At 34.0% G+C, this 14,033-nt stretch overlaps 1 protein-coding gene across 1 annotated transcript; it reads left to right on the plus strand.

Annotated features, from left to right (window-relative positions):
• Window positions 1–7,817: 7,817 nt before the first annotated feature.
• Window positions 7,818–13,457, plus strand: LOC145579609 (alkaline ceramidase-like). Its single transcript, XM_081636844.1, has 3 exons — window positions 7,818–7,950; window positions 11,109–11,447; window positions 12,502–13,457. The coding sequence occupies exons 2-3, from the start codon at window positions 11,194–11,196 to the stop codon at window positions 13,013–13,015; spliced, it is 768 nt and encodes a 255-aa protein (XP_081492970.1). The 5' UTR covers window positions 7,818–7,950; window positions 11,109–11,193; the 3' UTR covers window positions 13,016–13,457.
• Window positions 13,458–14,033: the final 576 nt, after the last annotated feature.

The following is a 14,033-nucleotide window of genomic DNA, read 5'->3' on the forward strand; positions in this document are numbered from 1 at the left end:
TTCATGAAATAATAAGGTGAACGTAACCGGGACTAAATATCACCAAGATTTATAAAGGCAATTCTATACAATGTATTTGATGCAAGATCTTTAACATCGTTATTAAACTTTTTATTTAGCTAGGTTTAAAACTTCATATAATAATATCACTATTTCATGTATACCGTGTACTTTGTAACTTTTAAACTAGAATAATGATGCAACTATGTAATTAGTTCAACTAGCACCCTTTTAAAAATAAAATAAAATAAGGTACGATACTCCAATCCATTATATATATATATATATATATATATATATATATATATATATATATATATATATATATATATATATATATATATATATATATATATATATATATATATATATATATATATATATATATATTCAATTCACATATTTCATATACCATATAGCCTTAATATATACCGTAATTCATAAAATTATGCAGGAATAGTTGAAGAAGACAATAACACACCATCTAGTTATTATGTCATTATATATGATCTAGTTTGTTACTTCTGTGAATTCTAATACCATGATTAAATTAGGAGGTAAAATGATGGTTATGATTTGTTTATCTGTTTATGTAATTCTGTAGAATGATCGTATTACTTGAAAATAAGTAAGTAGTGACAAAAAAAACATGAGTTTATGGTAAATAGAAATGCATTCATATTATATTAATTTATTTAACTAATTGGTAGTAGGTTTCCTATGTTTGTGCAACACTAACACATTTTTAATAATCTGTCTTGCATTTTGACAAATTAGAGAGAAAATATAATTGTGTGGCTTAGCCTTCTCATTGAACCTCATGAAATATATATAGAGTTACAACTTCTAACCCTAGAATAAAAGATAATCCTAGGAAAATAGGAAGTTAACTAAAATATATAAGATAATATTCTACCATATCAAATAATATCTCATAATATCTCAATACCCCCCTCAAGTTGGAGCAATATGCGGGTCATGAATGCCCAACTTGAAACGAAGATTATCAAACTGTTCTTTTCCGAGAGCCTTTGTAAAAATGTCCGCAAGCTGAGAAGACGTCGAAACATGAGAAGGAGTAATCAACCCTTCGGTAATTGCATCATGAACAAAGTGACAATCAACCTCAATGTGCTTTGTTCGTTCATGAAACACTGGATTCTTAGTAAGATGCGGAGCCAACTCATTGTCACAAAACAATTTTATTGCCTTCGGATGTTGTACACCGAGACTCAATAACAATGCTTTAAGCCATTTTAGCTCATAAGTAACAGCAGACATAGACCTGTATTCAGCTTCCGTAGATGATGTTGACACTGAGGGTTGCTTCTTGGTTTTCCATGAGATGGGAGACTTATCAAGAAACACTAGCCAACCAGACAAAGAACAACGAGTGAGGGGACAAGCAGCCCAATCTGAGTCACACCAACCCTGCAGATTTAAGTCACAATCAGAGCTCAATAAAATACCCTGTCCCGGAGTGCCTTTCAAATAACGAACCACCCTTAATGCAGCATCCCAATGCTCACTACGAGGTTCTTGCATAAACTGAGACAAAACATGAATTGAGTATGCTAAATCAGGACGAGTAACAGCAAGATAAATCAAACGACCTACTAGTCGTCGGTATGCCTCCGGATTAGAGAGAAGATCACCCGTAGCAAGACTCAATTTGTGGTTCTGCTCCATAGGAAAGCCACTCGGCTTTGCTCCCAAAAGTCCTGCTTCAGAAATAATATCCAATGTATACTTTCGTTGGCACAAAAACAAACCTGCAGAACTACGAGCTACCTCAATACCAGAAAAATATTTCAAAGGACCAGGTCCTTCACCTTGAAGCAATCACTAAGATAAGCCTTAAAAACAGTTAATGCAGCGGAATCATTCCTAGAAATAATTAAATCGTCAACATAAACTAAGACAGTAATCTGAACTTTGCCTGTAGTATATGTGAACAAAGAGTAATCAGAGTAAGATTGTTTGAAACCATACTGTTTTGAGGCCGTGATAAATTTTGCAAACCAACATCGAGGAGCCTGTTTCAAGCCATAGAGCGACTTACGAAGTCTGCAAACCAAGGAAGGATCCGAGCTTTCAAAACCCGATGGCAATTTCATGTATACCTCCTCACCGAGATCACCATGTAAGAAGGAATTGTGCACATCCATTAGATGTAGCTCCCAATTTTTTGCAACCGCAATAGCTAGGACAGTGCGCACTGTTGTCATTTTTGCAACAGGACTAAAGGTTTCTTCATAATTTACTCCTGCTTTTTGATGATTGCCAAACACTACCAAACGAGATTTGATCTCCATTTGAAAAAAACTTGGTCTTGTAGACCCATTGACTGCCTAGAGCTCTTTTTCCTGGCGGAAGATGTTCCAATGTCCAAGTACCATTGTCTTCCAAAGCTTGAATTTCTTCCAGCATAGGCTTGCGCCATCCATCAAATTTCATTGCCTCTCTGAAGGTTTTTGGATCTTTACTTTGAACAACTGCTGAAATAAATTTCCGATAATTCACAGAAAAATTATCACAATGTATATAGTGTTCTAGGGGATACGGAGTACCTGAAGACTGATTGGATGGCCGAGACGGACTTTTAGCAATAACCGTGTGTGTAACAAAATCACGTAGCAAAACAGAAGGATATTTTTCTCAAAAACCTCAACCCATGTTAACGTTGTGCTGCTGCTGTGACGAGGGAACAACAGTGCTGTGAGGGTGCTTGGGTTGCTGCGGCTGGGCGGTGGCAGCAGCTTCACCATGCTGCTGTTCTGACTGCTGCTGCTGTTGTCGGGTCTGCTGGGCAGCAGCAGTGGGCTGCTGTGCTGGCTGTTGCTGCTGTTCGAACTGTTGGGCAGCAGCAGTGTCCTCCGCATCCCCCCTGCAGCCAGCAGTATTTTGCCGCGGGGTGCCTACGGAATGGGCTGCCTCTAGCTGGTTTTACGATTGATGTTCACTAGTTTTCCCCCCATTAATAATTTCAGTCACATTTCCAACATTATTTGCAATAAAATCATCATCACTTACTACAAGTTCCGCAAAATCCACATGAACATCATCCTCCATATTATCACAAATATTCGGATCCAAATTAACATCTTTGGGGCAACCAAAAGGGAAAACGTCTTCCACAAATTTCACATCACGAAAGACAAAAAATTCCTTTGTTTCAAGGTCAAACAACTTCCACCCCTTTATCCCAAACGGATACCCCGTGAATGCACATTTACGACTTCTGCTAGCAAATTTGACTCCTTTAGTCTTTTGATTGTGAGCAAAACACAAGCACCCAAAAGTACGAATAACATCAAACGAAGGAGATTTATCGAAAAGAATTTCAAATGGGGTTTTATTTTGTAGGAGTGGAGTTGGGGTTCTATTAATCAAATGAACTGCAGTTAAAACACATTCACCCCAAAAATAGATAGGCAATTTGGCTTGGAATCTCAAGGCTCTCCCAACATTAAGAATATGTTTGTGTTTTCGCTCTACTCTCCCATTTTGTTGAGGAGTACCCACACATGAAGTTTGAAAAATAATTCCGGTTGCAACAAAATAACCAAACAATTAAATTCGGTTCCATTATCACTCTGAACAATTTTAATTATTTGATTAAATTGCCTATCAACCATAGCAACAAAGGCCATAAACATCTTAAATACTTCAGTCTTATCAATCAACAAATAAATCCAAACTGCTCGAGAAAAGTCATCAACAATGGTAAAAAAAATAACGAGCTCCACATGACGAAACATGTCTATACGGACCCCACAAATCACAATGTATTTTCTCGAAAATCCTAGATAAATTATTATCACTCAAAGAAAATTTGTCTCTAGGATGTTGAGCACGAAAACGCACCTCACATCCCTTTGCTAGTCTACCTTTATTATTACGAATATGAGGAAGTAGCTTCACCACTCTTTCCGAAGGATGACCCATTCTTCTATGCCATAGCTCCAAATTTGATTCGATCACAGACACACGTTGCACCACATCCGGTTTGCTAAATAAGTAATAAAGTCCGTCTCGTCGAAGGCCCGTTCCAATCAGCTCCTTCATTTGGTCCTGTATTGCACACATATATGAATTAAATTGAACAACAACTTTTAATTGATCACTAAGTTGTGAAACGGAAATTAAATTGCAAGTCAAATGTGGCATAAAAAGAACTCCATTGATGGTAATTTTATCTGATAAGCGGATCGATCCTTCCAAAGTAGCGAGTACACTCTCGTCATTCGGTAACCCAACCGGACATTCAATGTTGTGGGTATCAAATAACCAAGATTTATTGCCGGTAACATGATGAGTAGCTCCGGTATCTATAATCCAACAAGGGTATCATCAAATTGACGATATAGGTGATTTTCGTGAATTTTTGCATTACCCATAAGTATAGGTAAAGGGGACGGAAGTGGTGTCCGCAGGCCATGGTTGTTTATTTTGAAGGGGGGAAAAAATTAACCTGTTCTTAATACCATGACAAATTAGAGAGAAAATATAATTGTGTGGCTTAGCCTTCTCATTGAACCTCATGAAATATATATAGAGTTACAACTTCTAGCCCTAAAATAAAAGATACGGAATAATCCTAAGGAAATAGAAAGTTAACTAAAATATACAAGATAATATTCTATCATATCAAATAATATCTCAATACATTTGCATGAACATAAACGATGGCACTCCAATCGGAGGACAAACAACTCGTCTCGATATGTGTGATTGACCGATAGAATGCCTATCCACTCTTTATTTACCTTCACATTTATATTCCCTACTATCTAGATTTTCTCTTTTGAAAATTTAGAATTTCTTGGCTAAGTAGAATTTAGTTATAAGTGCATTGATAGGTTAATGTTTTATTTAATTCTCTATTGAAATCACGATTAAAATTAGGTAAATGATATACATAGTCCTTAAGGGTATATATATAACCATTAAATATACTCTAAAAAATTGTTCAAATTTAGAAAAGCATGACAAAAATACACTAATTACACTGATTTACGCGTGTTTTTGTCATGAATTTCTAATTTTATACTTTAATTTTCAAGAGTGTATTAAAATTATACGTGGTCAAATTAATTCACTAAACAAGCAAATGATGCAACTATTTAGAAATGAACAAGATCGTTAATCACATACAATATAATTGATAAAATGGATCAATTTATCAATATGGAGTAACAATGAGGAAACTAATTTAAATGAGGTTAATGATAATGCATAACTATATGGGATTAGTGATTGAGTTATCAAGTACGCATGAAAATTATAGAGGTGGTTGTTAAACAATTAGTTTACAAATATATGGTGTTACTAACAAAGTTGTAGTACAGAGTTATATAGTTTGTTACACCATCGGTTGATTGATTGAGTGACGCCACAAGTACAATATAGTAGAACTGTATAAGTCCAATAGGCTTACAAATTTACAATGTAAGTATAATCCTACATGCATTATTATCCAACTAAAGTACTAAACAGAATATGCATTTTTTTTTAACCAAATAAACCCTATGGAAGTCAGGATAATTAAATAGCCAAAGTTAGGCCTTTTTTTTTCATCTTATTTTGACGCTTATTATAATGAAAATGCGGAAAATGGACAATGTCACATAGCCAAATTATATATATATATATATTTGAAATAAGTTTGTATCATAACTCATGCAAATAGGAGTTATGGTCTTTGTAATATTGTGTCTATGTTCATTGAATCTTCAGATTATGTCCACATTCATCTCTAAAAAAACATTAAACTCTTTCATGTTCCAAGCCACTAGCTATAAGCTAATCTTGGTTGTTGTCTTTAAAATTAAAGAAAAAGTACATATTACTCGTTAAAAGGATTTAAGCATTTCATGATGTCTTTAAAAAAAAGCTTTATTTTGATTAATGAATGTAGATTTTGTTTATTTGACACTTAAACACAACATTTTGCTTCAACAATTGAATAATTTTAAATGTGCTTCAACAATTGAATAATTTGACAGTTAAACACAACATTTTGCTTAATCGAGCATTACAATATTACTTGTATTTTATGTTGCCAATTACTTCATTATGTTAAAGGACTATGTCAATCAAAAGTTTATGCTAATGTTTTATACTCTATCACAATATCCCAATAATCAAGGAGTGGAGAGATAGTTAATCCTTCCATCTCCCTCCTGAGTGGTGGGGTTTCATCCTCACCATTCTTCTATAACATCCTATAAGGAAGAAAGTAAAAGATCCTTGTGTAAGTGACATGTACGTGATACGATTTTATGATCATATCACTCATTATGATGAACCTAATAATACCGGAATCTATTAGCCATTCTTAAATTTCTTACTTACCAAACACATTTCGGATTATCCCTACCCCTAAATTCTCACTATTATTTTTTTCACATTATCACACCCGTTGTAAGGTTACTAGGCCCATTGTAAGGTCACCAGATAACGACATTACTTCTAGTAATTATTTATTATTATTATAATTTTTTTTTTTTTTTTTTTTTTTTGCAAATGAGGCTATTAAGGAGGAACAAGGCGTGGAAAACCAACACCTTGAGCATGCTCACTAAGAATCCTAGGAAGCTCCCAGGGAGCACTACCTAGAATACGAAGACTAGAAGAATGAGTCACCCCTTGATTAACAAGCCAGTCAGCAGCCTATTACCCTCATGGAGAACGTGAACCACTCTAACCTCCCAATCATCTTTATTATTGGTTTTTCTAATTCACCTTTTTTTACAAAGATATATAAATTTGTTTAAGTATAACAGCTTTTTGGTTTTCTAATTCACCTTTTCATTTTATGATAACAAATGTAATGTCTTCATGCAATTTTCCCTAAAATGATCTCTAACATCATAAGTAAAAATTAAATCTATGGTCTTGGAGACACTATAAAGTCTATAATTTCCCTCTTTGGTGCATAAATGATAGGGATTTATCATCCACCTAACACTTGAGTACTTGACGTAGCAATTTGTGGATAGGAACACTTCTTTTTTTTTTTGAATCATCATTTGTACCCCTTCGATAATTTTATTTATCATTGTTTATATCCCATTAATAATTTTTTTTATTTAACTTTGCATATCGGTATTAATTAATACTCCTTTCGTTTTTTTATAAGCTAGAGTTCAGATTTTCCACTATTTATATGTCATCATTGATTTAATTTTTTTACCAATATATAATACTCTGTATATAAATATGATCATATATATGTTCTTGAATTTGTCATAATGTCTACTTTTATATATTATTATTATTTTTTTTTTATAATTTTATTTGCATATCAGTATTAATTAATACTCCTTCCGTTTTTTTATAAGCTAGAGTTCAGATTTTCCACTATTTACATGTCATCATTGACTTAATTTTTTTACCAATATATAACACTCCGTATATAAATATGATCATATATATGTTCTTGAATTTGTCATAATGTCTACTTTTATATATTAATTTTTTTTATATAATTTTTACTAATCATTCATTAAAAATATTGATGATCAAAGTTGTGTCTCCACTAATATGTAAATTTGACTCTAGCTTATAAAAAAAACAGAAGAACCTATTCTAACTACTAATATTCTAAATACACGGGACATTATCATAGTGTCCTTAATTTATCGTGTCATGTCGTATTATATTTTCAAAATCTCTATACATGGGCCACGCTTGCAACCCATGTCGGCCCGTATGTTAGAATCGGGCTGCCAATTTCAGAACTATTGGCCCAAACCCGAATTGCATCTGCATGTTCCAAAAACAAAAACAACAAATAAGGAATTTTTCTTAGAAATTCCCAAATTACAGCCAAAAATGGAAGGAGAAAAAAACCGATGTCCAAAGTCGATCTCTTTCTCTCTCTTCCCCTGAAAAATTGATGCAATACAAAGTAAAAGTTGAGTGATCTCATCTCTTCTTAAAAAGGTAAGTATCTGAATTTTCTTTTTATGTATTTAATCGAATACTTTCCCTTTTTATCGATTGTAGAATTGATGTGTGTGTATAATTAGATTATTGCTTTTTTTTTTTTGGTAAATTTGGTATGAATTGAATATAATTGTTAGCTTGAATTTTCTTTTGTTTGAATATTTATTTACAATAAGTTTATATGAGAAAGACTTGTAATCTTTTAGTTCTTAAATTTTGTGGGGTTGCAATTATTGGGGTTGATTTGTGTTTTAGATGTAGCCTTAAAAGATTGCATTTTGAGTATGATCCCTGATTTTCAAAATCTAAGAATTTTTGGGTATTGATGATTGATTAATCATAGGAAGCATAGGAGGAGGAATTTTGGATTTTGACTTATTTAAGAAATCTTTTTTCATTTTTTGGTTTGAGGGTATGTGCTTGGATTGTGTTATGAGAGTGGGGTGTTTTTTTTATTGATGGATCAAACATTGACATTGTATGTTAGTATGTTACACTAACTGTCACCTGCCCGGTTGGCGGTTGCGATGTTGAAGATCATATGTTTGGATCATTTGGGTTTGCTTAGTGTAAGATTGTACATTTGGTTTGTTCATTTGATTTTTTGCCGGGTGGGAATTTGGTAGATATGAAATGCAAATATTTGTGGTGAATCTTTTATGTAGAATGTATTTCAGGTCTTGCAGCTGTAGGAGATATGGGTGAACACAACTCTATGTAGGAGACATACTACCATTATGTGCTCCTTTATCATTCACACATATTTTGTAGTTTCTTTGCTAGCATTTTTACTTATTTTTGGCTTGGAGTAACAATGAGATTACGAGAGCCACTATGGCTTTTTTTTTTTTTCCAATCAGAATGAGGAAAAGCCTTCCCACCTTTTTGTTTGATGGAATCATTGAGGATTATATGAGCGGTAGATTCTTCCTTTTCGAGGTTGGTTACATTGTTAACCTTAAATGATGTGTTCCATTTAGCAAGAAGTCAACAGAAACCACCACCACCAGTCCACCACCTAAATTTGTCAAATCCCTTGTAGATTTAAGATTTCAAGGTGTATGCTAGGGTATTTTCTTATCAACTCAGATTAGCAAAGAAGCTGTGGACCCTGAGGTTGTTGAATAATGTTAAAACAAAACAAAGTGGGTGGGGGGTTGGGGTTGCCATACAAGAGTTTTGTATTCATATCATTGTGTGCAAATTGGTATGAATTAGTTGAATGTGATTGCATTCTTTCTACAGTTGTCTTAGTCAAAATACTTTTGGGTTGAAGTACGTAATAATATCTTTTGTGTCATGAAACTGATATTTCAAGGTTTTGCGTAGATGTTTATAAATTTCATCTATGGAACTTAGCATCTTCTTTCTTTGTCACTTTATAAGTGTGACAAAACCTATTGCCTCATACTTTCTCTACTAGTCTACATTGAGGTTGCTTGTGTTTTCCGCTGGAATCTGTTATACTGTTTTTTTTTTTTTTTTTTTTTTTTCTTCTTTTTTTTTTCAGAGGTTTGATTCAGTTTGGTGTCACAAAATGTAAGTCATTTAATTATATCAAGTGTTGATGAGAAATCTAACTGAGTAAGTAGCCAGTGGTGGCAATTTGGTCAGGGAGCTCTTCAGAGTTAGAGGAGGAATAAGAGTCACCATGATTTCTCATCTTCGTCTTTATTGTTTGTTCTCCGTTTATACCATGAAAGAACATGTCCTTCCAACTATCTATTCTTTCCATCAGTGTTACGTAATACTCCATTCCTCTTGCGTTTTGCTTATTTCCAACACACATATTGGAACACAAATATTGGTTTGCTGGAAGTCTGGAACACTTTTGGGCTAGTTTTCAATATTATTAGGTAGCATGTTGCGATCTTGTACTTGTTTCTTCATACCAAAGCGTACTACGGAGTACGTATTAGGTAGATTCCTTCACTTTTTAGAGTATTTTGATTGGCAGTAGATTCTTCAACTTCAGTGTTTTGTACATTGGTGACTTAACTAATACTTCCTCCGTTGTTTTTTAGTTGACATGTCTCTTTTATCACGTTTGACAACGCATGATTTTAATGGTTCATAATTCTTATTAGCAACATGTAAAAATTATAAAAAGTTGATAAAGATGATTTAAACAAGTTCCCACATGACTAATTGACTACTTTTTTTATCATATTATAAATCACAAAAGCTAGTCAAAGTGAAGTTTGTAAATAGTGTCAAAAATCAAAACATGTCAACTAAAAAAGAACAAAGGTTGGATGTTCTTGTTTATTGATTAGAATAATTATGACAACCTCTACCATACCCAAAAATCTTTATAAAAAAGAAGTATGGACTATGGAAGCATTGGCAGAGACGGAGAGTTTTGGAAGGCAAAGTAACAGGCATACCTCTAATCAATCGAGAACTTGAGAGTGACTTGAGACTACTAAAGAGCTTCTAATTGATGAAGTTACTATACTGGTGAGGAAAACATAAAATATTCAGGGGTGGTCATTTTTTTAGTTGATTTTCTTTCCTTCCAGTGGATATGTTTGCTTTGCTGTTTTCTCATCTAACTGTGTATGCATTTGTTGATGATTGAGGGTTCATTTTTCTGTGCTGGTGTATCATATGCCAATTAATACAAGGTTTTCCTTTTTTTTTTTTTTTTTTTTTTTTTTTTTTTTTTTTTTTTTTTTTGTGTGTGTGTGTGTGTGTGTGTGTAACATTTTTTGAATCTATCAATATCTATTGATTTGTTTCATTATAATTTGATGTACAGCAGACTCCTTAGAACTGAAACTTTAGTTTAAGATCATTTTACTCAAGTATTTTGTGTTTGAATCCTGGACAAATATATGGAAGACATCAAACAAAAGGGAACCTTTCATAAAGTTCTAGGTTCCTTTTTGCTTTGAATGCTTACTTTTTCCAATTGACTTAAAGCATTGAGATATATGACCACCTTTTCTTGAGGAGTTATTTTTATTGTTTGCTGATGTTTTAAGCTTTTGCACCTTTCAGATTGCATTGCTCATGTTGTAAACTTGCTTTAAATTTTTTATCATCAAGTTATCATTTCTCATGTTATCGACTCTTGAAGATCATATTTGTTAAACGGAGGGAATATCCGAATATGTTTTATTCTATTCTAAATATCAGGCCTATATTTGCAGGAATAGGTTGGAGATCATAAAAGCTCTGCAAGTTTTTGAATAAGACATTTATAAAGACCAACATTGTGGATCACACTTTTGATCAATGGATGCTGAACTGTTAAACTTTTGGGGCCCCGTCACATCCTCTATCGACTGGTGTGAAAAAAATTATGTTTGTTCATCTTATATTGCAGAGTTTTACAACACAATTTCAAATATACCAGCCATCATTTTGGCTGTCATTGGCCTCGTTATTGCCTTGAGTCAGGGTTTTGAGAAGAGATTTACTGTTCTTCACCTTTCAAATATGATACTTGCAATGGGGAGCATATTGTTCCATGGAACACTGCAACGTGTGTAAGTAACTTAGGTTTTTTTTTTCTCCTGCAAATATCATGTTTTTTTACCCTGCAAGTTTTTGGGTCATGATTCTACAACATTGCATTTAATGGTATAATTTTGGGCATTATGACTTCTTTGGTTTGACTAGTTGACAACTTGATGCTATCTAGTGCACCTTCGAGTTTTTGGTTTATGGATATTGAGTTGTTTGACTTGTCAGGCAATTAGATCAATGTGATAATATTTTTGCTTTACTTTTTTGTTTCTTTCTTCTTATGCATCTTCCCCACTCTCAATTTTTGGCTCATTTTGATAATCTTGCCCATTTCTGCTATATTGTGCACATTGCTTCATTTTTAATACCCTTTTTGGATTCCGTTTGAGATATCTGTCATTAGTAGCATCGGTCAGCAGTGTGTTGACACTTGAATGGACAAAGTCCTACTATTGGAAAGTTTGTTTGTGGTAGAAACGGCCTTTGGGTTTTCACATATCTACACCTTTGGTGTTGCTTAATTTTCTTTTTGCTTCAACTTTTGTTTTTTGTGGGTGTGTGTGTTTCTCTGTTATTACATTATTCACTTGTTAATTCTGACTAAAAGCAGTCCTTCTGACTGCTTGTAAAATCTTTATGGTAGTATTTTCTCTCCAAAGTAATAGTAATGTAAATCTTCATTCCCTTGTATCAACTCCTTGAAAATAAAAATGCTGTTAATACAACACTAGCAAGTTAAATTTGGACCATGCGGTCTTTTGCTCGTGGGTCTAGCTGAACCCAAAGCCATTGGTAAGTTTTATTGGGTGAAGTTGGCTACAGCTCTTTTGTATAGATTAAGCTCAAGTGAGGAGCTATGAGCCTCCCGAGTATGTGATGCCATCAGTGCCAAAAAAGCTATTTTATACCTCCCACTCCCTCCCCTTCCCATTTTGTACCTCCCACTCCCTTTCCTTCCCATTTTGTACCTCCCACTCCCTCCCCTTCCCCACTAAACAGGATTGTAGCTTCTGGATCGTTTGGGAAAAAACTTGATTGTCCGTGCATGATACATGTCTGCTGTTTGTTTTACAGGCAACAGCAAAGTGATGAAACTCCAATGGTTTGGGAAATGCTCCTTTATATCTACATTTTGTATTCACCTGATTGGCATTACCGAAGCACAATGCCCACATTCCTCTTCCTCTATGGTGTTATTTTTGCTGTTGTTCATTCAGTATTTCATTTCAAAATTAGTTTTAAAGTTCATTATGCTGTGCTCTGCCTCCTTTGCATCCCTCGGATGTACAAATACTACATCCACACAGAGGATCCTGCAGCCAAGCGTCTAGCAAAGCTATATGTCATCACTTTATTCCTTGCAAGCCTGTGTTGGGTTTGTGACCGTGTTTTCTGTGAGCATATATCTACTTGGCCTATCAATCCACAAGGACATGCTTTATGGCACATCTTCATGGGCTTTAACTCCTACTTTGCAAATGCATTTCTGATGTTTTGCCGTGCTCAGCAGCGAGGTTGGGGTCCAAAGATTGTTCATTTCTTGGGTCTTGTTCCCTATGTGAAGATTGAGAAACCAAAATCTCAATGAGCTAGACACAATTACACAAAGCCTGTTGAACCTCTTATTTCCTGGTCCCTTATCACCTTATGTACTCTGCAGTTAAGAGGCATCTCTATCTGATAGAAACCTACTCAGAAGGGACTGTTTACGTAGGCTGTTCTGAAGTGTAGCTTGCAAACTATAACCATACTTAAACCAGTAGATGGTTACAGGCAATTCTGTCAAAGCAAATATTCAGCATTTTTTTGTTTTTATATTAGGATCTAGATTAGTCAAAGCTATGGGCAGTTTTTTTGTTAGAACTCAAGTATAGGTTCTATAGTTTACTAAGTTTATGTTGTCTTCATTCGATGGAAAGTGTTAAATTCTTGATTCTCTTGTCAGCTTACTGATACCCAGATTCTGAAGTTTCTTGTTTATGCAAGCTTTTCATTATTTATATAATTACAAATGTTAATTTATTCATCTACATATATAGATGCGCTGTGATTCTAATAATTTACTTTGTTTCCGTGTCTTGACGAATGTTTTGTCGATCTACTCTACTGATAGTTGCCTGCCTGGTTGAGCTTATACTGTACAAGTGATGCTGAAACTCAGTTGGCTGACTTGGAACTTAATGTGAATTTGGCAGGGATGATAATGATTTTTGGTACCGTTGGTTGGAACTCTTATACATCTTTTGTGAATGCCAAATACTTTTTGTAATTAAAATCTTCATAAATAGACTCAAAACTTGAGATAGCGAGAGTTTGTTATATACATCCGGGTGTACCGTACACCCACGAGTATTTTGTACTCATTTTGATGATTATTTTTCATTTAATCATCAAATGAAGAGCAAAAACTATTTGGGTTAGTTTTGTGTACAGTACACCCGGATGTATATAGCAAATTCTATGGGATAACATCCCATATACTTTTAGCAATCTGGTAATGGCTTGACCCATTGAATTACTCGCTAATTAACTGATTTTGTTCTTATGCAAAGTTCAATACCTATACCCATCTGTATAACAAATAACTGATAATTCAAAACTGCTCT

This window comes from Chenopodium album, chromosome 14, assembly GCF_948465745.1.
Source record: "Chenopodium album chromosome 14, dcCheAlbu1.1, whole genome shotgun sequence".
NCBI lineage: Eukaryota > Viridiplantae > Streptophyta > Magnoliopsida > Caryophyllales > Amaranthaceae > Chenopodium > Chenopodium album.

Excerpts from the sequence above, each read along its gene's own strand:
- LOC145579609 (XM_081636844.1), top strand. The coding sequence starts at position 11,194 with ATGGATGCTGAACTGTTAAACTTTTGGGGCCCCGTCACATCCTCTATC. Across the intron at positions 11,448-12,501 it reads CATGGAACACTGCAACGTGT|GCAACAGCAAAGTGATGAAA; the intron begins GTAAGTAACTTA and ends TTTGTTTTACAG.